This window comes from Sinocyclocheilus rhinocerous, unplaced genomic scaffold, assembly GCF_001515625.1.
Source record: "Sinocyclocheilus rhinocerous isolate Xijiao unplaced genomic scaffold, SAMN03320098_v1.1 scaffold2516, whole genome shotgun sequence".
In the NCBI taxonomy this organism is placed as follows: Eukaryota; Metazoa; Chordata; class Actinopteri; order Cypriniformes; family Cyprinidae; genus Sinocyclocheilus; species Sinocyclocheilus rhinocerous.
In genome coordinates, this window is record NW_015639821.1 from 483,638 (window position 1) to 488,527 (window position 4,890).

Below are 4,890 nucleotides of genomic sequence, written 5' to 3' on the forward strand. Positions count from 1 at the left end.
CTCAATAATAATTTTAACAATAATAAAAGCTAAACAAAAATATTTACATGTTATAACATACGTGACTAACAGAGATAAGGTCAAAAATAAGGCAAAAAAATTAAATTGGGGTTAAATGTATACATTTCAGTCCGTTTGAAATCGGTTTTCCGTTAACCGCAAAGCATTGTGGGCCGCAGTGCGCCCCCTTCAGGCGGTAACGGTCATGCCCGCGCGAGTAAATGCCGTTTCGGTTCTGAGGCGTTTAGTAGCAGCGAGCAGATCGGGGATAAATAAGAGACTAAAGATGGCGACGGTGGAGGATTCATGGGACAAATTCGGATCCAAAACTTCTCTTTGGATTACAGAGTCCAGCGATCCAGTCGCGCAGTGAGAGCCGCGAAACCCCGCGACACCGAGCCGAGGCCCGGTTCTGCTTCCGCGGCTCCGTTACAGGGCTTTTCTTCTCTTGCAGCAGCAGCAAATAAAGCGGATTTTGTACTCAGATCGTCAGAACCGACGCCGGATCCCGCTGATATGATCCCGGACTGAATACGAACCCGAGTCGAACTGTTGTTTGGTTCTGGTGGATGGAGGCCTCTGGAGGGAGTCTGTCCGTCCCGGTGTCGCAGTGATTTGGGTCGGAACCGGATCGTGATGTATTTTCTGAGCGGCTGGCCGCGGAGGCTCCTCTGCCCGCTCCGGAGCAGCGAGCGGCCCTTCCTGATCGAGCCCAGCGCGCAACGCTTCTACCTGGCGGTGCTGTCCGAGACCCAGATCAGCATCTGGTCCAGCCGGGTAAGAAACATCACGAACTCATCCATAACCAGTGTTTGGAGTCATTAGATGTTGTTTAAATGCTGGACGGCGTGGGTAGTTTGTGGGTTTGAATCACAAGGCCATTGTGTCTTTAAAGGTGAGCTGATGTGGCTTAGTGGTTAAAGATGAAGGTATAAGGGACAGGAATGATAGATGCTGTGGTTTAGTAGTAAAGGATCTGGGTTGGTGACCCAAAGGTTTTAACTTGAGAATGGACTGTTCGAAAAGAATCGACTTTAAACCAGTTGGTTATGGTTTTAAATGGGTGTTTTAGTGGGGTTAAAAACTAAGAACTGTCAACTTTTAGCACCTGGTTAATCTAGTTAATCACTTTTAAAGCCTTTGTCTTGCAGCAGATTATGTGTTTGAAGTTTTTAAATGCTGTGGTTTAGTGGTAAATGATCAGGTTTGGTGACCCAAAGGTTCAAACATCAGAATTATTCATAGGAACCAGGTTTAGCTGGGTAAGAAACCTAAAGTGACTTTATTAAAGCAATGGATTAAGGGTTTAAATGCAATCCAGTTAACCCTACTCTGTTTAGTAGCGTTATCTAGTGGTTTAGTGGTTAAAGTCTATGTCAACTTTCAGCATCTGATTGATCTAGTTAAACACTTGCTCAGAGTGTGTGGTTTAGTGGTTAAAAATGATAACCCAGTGGTTGTAGGTTTGAATCCCATCCGTTTCAGATTGGCTATAAATATACTAAATTGCTCCCATATGGAGTGCTGCCGTTTAGTGGTTAAGTATCACTTCTGCTTTCTCAGTCTGTAGGTTCAAATCCCAAAAAGGTTTATGTTAACAAAACATAAACTGGTTTTATTCCATGATGCATTCATTCCAGTCACCATTGAACAATATATCGTCCCAATATCAGCATTAAGGGTCTAATGTGGGGTGCTGTGGTTTAGCGGTTACAGTTCTGTGGTGATACTGATCGATGAGAATGTTGTTTTGTTTGGATTAAAATAGGCAGGCAAACAGCCTCATGATCCGAGCTTTGAGTTCATGTTTGAATAATGAATGATGTGACAAAGTGGATCAGGATCAGGTCTAATGAACTCGAGCGTTGAATCTGAGAAGGTTTATTAATGAGCAACATTTGTCAAGTCTATCTAGACTACTGGAGGTTAAAGTGCTGGTTTCGGAGTGTACGTGATGTTTGTCATTGACCGCTGTCGCATCAGACTCGGACATCGGCAGGTTTGGATGTTGTTGCTCAGTGGGTCAAAGTGCAGAAATTCCCCCAGTTTTCCAGAGTTCACAGCTTCTCCTTTGAGTTTTCAGGCTCAGTTTAACTTGTCTTGTTGACTTGAACATATGAGGGTTTGTGTCATGGAGAATCTCACCTGTGTGAGGTGATGTTTGATGTTAGAGTCTCTCGCCTGTGTGTCAAGCGCTCCGTCTGTCTCCAGCGGTGCCGGTGTAGAAGCACTGTCCTGGTGGATTGTTTGAGTCTTCACAGGACCGGAGTGCATCAGTGTTCAGGATACTCAGGAAACAAGAACATCAGAATAGGATGCTTTCATGATTATAAAATGTGCTCACGTTTGCATAATTTTCACTTGTAGAGTGAAACTGCAGTGTTGTGAAGGAGTGTGAACTGTGGTCTCTGTCATCACAGACAGACGGAACGTGTCTTACTCGGTGTTACTGATATTTTTAAACCTAGAGAAAAGAGAGTCTGACCTCTGACCACATCTGCTTTTGACTGACGGTTCAGTTTGAGTTTAATGACAATTTATGTTCTAATTTGCTGAAAATGTACTCACCCTCAGGTCATGCAAAATGCAGATGGGTCCTCTGCAGTGAATGGGTGCCGTCAGAATGAGAGTCCAAACAGCTGATAAAAACATCACAATAATCCACACCACTCCAGACCATCAGTTAACATCTGGAGAAGACAAAAGCTGAATCAAATCCATCATTAAGACCTTTTAACTCCAAACTGTTTTTTTCCTATTAAAATTTAAGTTCATAATCCATATTAATAATACTTCCTCCAGTAAAAAAAAGTCTGTCTCCTGTTGTCTCTCACATCAAAATCCAGCCACATATTTGTTTAGAGCTGTTTTGGGCTGCAAACGGTGTTTGATATTGTGCAGATTTCTCTCCTGATTCAGACCAGACCACTTTTTCACTCTTAGTTTTATCTAGAAGCAACAGTTTGAAGTTAAAAACATCATGATAGATTTGTTTCTTACAAACACACAGTTTCTGGCTTCTCAAGACATTAACTGATGGACTGGAGTGCTGTGGATTACTTGTGGATTATTGTGATGTTTTTATCAGCTGTTTGGACTCTCATTCTGACGGCACCCATTCACTGCAGAGCATCCATTGCTGAACAAGTGGTGTAATGCTACATTTCTCCAAAAGAAACAAACTCATCTTAAACTTGGATGGCCTGAGGGATTTTCAGCAATTAATTGTTCCTTTAATATCAATTACATGTTTTATTATGTAGAGTTTGTGTCTTATTATGCAGAAATCATTTTTTACAATTTGTGTCCACTGTTACATGACCTTTTTTTTTTTTGTATTCGTTGTTTTTATAGTTCAGCCTGTCATATTTTCATACAATGCTCATTGTTTTGTGTTCAGTTCCTGAGTAAATCAGTTTTACTATTGTACACTCTGTACATTCATGGACAGACAGATTTTGACTGATAATCCTTTGTGAGGTCAGACTCTTTGCCGCCCGCATATAGTAAGACTGTCTGGGGAAAAAACCTCCAGGTGATAAAACCTCCAGGTCTTCAGTCAAGAGCAGTGAGTGATTTTTCTGTTTTGTTGTTTTATTAACATTTAAAGGGACAGTTCACCCCAAAATGAAAATTCTGTCATCATTTAGGCTACTCTCAAGTTGTTTTAAACCTGAATGAGTTTCTTTCTTCTGTTGAACACAAAAGTTATTTTGAAGAATGTCGCAACCAAACAGTTGCTGGTCCCCAGTGACTTCCATAGTATATATTTTTTCCTATTATCAAAGTCAATGGGGACCTATTTGGTTACTCACGTTCTGCAAAATATCGTCTTTTGTGTTTAGCACAAGAAAGAAATGAATGCAGGTTTGGGACAACATGAGAGTGAGTAAATAATGACAGAATTAAAAATTTTTGGTGAACTGTCCCTTTAATGACAAGCGGCAGCATGTTTAGTACTATTAGTCTGCTGTCACTTTAAGAGCTGCAAGCAGCCGTTTTTCTTTAAACTGTTTACTTTCACTTTAGACATAACCAACTGTTTATATGTAAACACCAAAGTGTTTTTGACAGTATTAGCGCAATCAGATGCGAAAGATAACCCAGTCCAGTAATCAGATGCTGTTTGACAGGCTTTTTAGTGTGCGCACGCTTCAGGTGTAAATGCTCAGAAAAAGTGCATGTCAGAATGAAATGATATTTAACCAGCAAGACTTTAAAGCACATGCAAATAATGCACTTTTGTGATTTTGAATAAGTGCGGTGTCCCGTGAGTGTAACTCTACCGCTGAGTAACATTTAATGTGAATGTATGGGGTGTTGTACAGTATATTGAGACGGTGGCGCCAGAACTGCAACTGATAGAATGTGCGCTCGCTGTAGCGCGATACTACGATATTTCTTCAAAGGCAGATCCTGGAGACATTTTAATCATCCACAATCAAAAATCGTGATATCGCACACCCTCCTGTCCAACAGGAAGTGCCACCTCTCAAACATGTACTTCCTGCCATTTAATGCCTGGCTGTTCTGTAGCGAGTGTGTAGAGCGTCTCAGATGATCCGGGGAAAAAGAAAGGAATGTGTCTGGAATGTGTGTGTGTGTGTGAAGGTGGAGTTACACAGCTGGAGAGGAAGAGTTCCTTTTACAACACACACACACACACACACACACACACACTCTTGTCAGTAGTGCTGAGGTCATGCATATCAAAGCACCTGGTCTTGACATGTCTGTGCATATGCACACACACACACACACACACACTCGTCTCACTGCGTCTTTATTAGGGCTGTGTATCACCAGCAAAGTCACGATACGATACGTATCACGGTACAGATGCCACGATACGTATCACGATACAGGACTGCACTGAATTTCACCTCAGCA

At 41.8% G+C, this 4,890-nt stretch overlaps 1 protein-coding gene across 1 annotated transcript in view; it reads left to right on the forward strand.

Annotated features, from left to right (window-relative positions):
* The first annotated feature begins 256 nt into the window (after positions 1–256).
* LOC107752181 (RAB6A-GEF complex partner protein 1-like) overlaps positions 257–4,890 on the forward strand; it is a 32,531-nt gene continuing 27,897 nt past the window's right edge. The window contains exon 1 of the mRNA XM_016568075.1: positions 257–777. Coding sequence (XP_016423561.1) covers positions 637–777 — 141 coding nt within the window. The 5' untranslated portion in view covers positions 257–636. The remainder of the gene's footprint in view (positions 778–4,890) is intronic.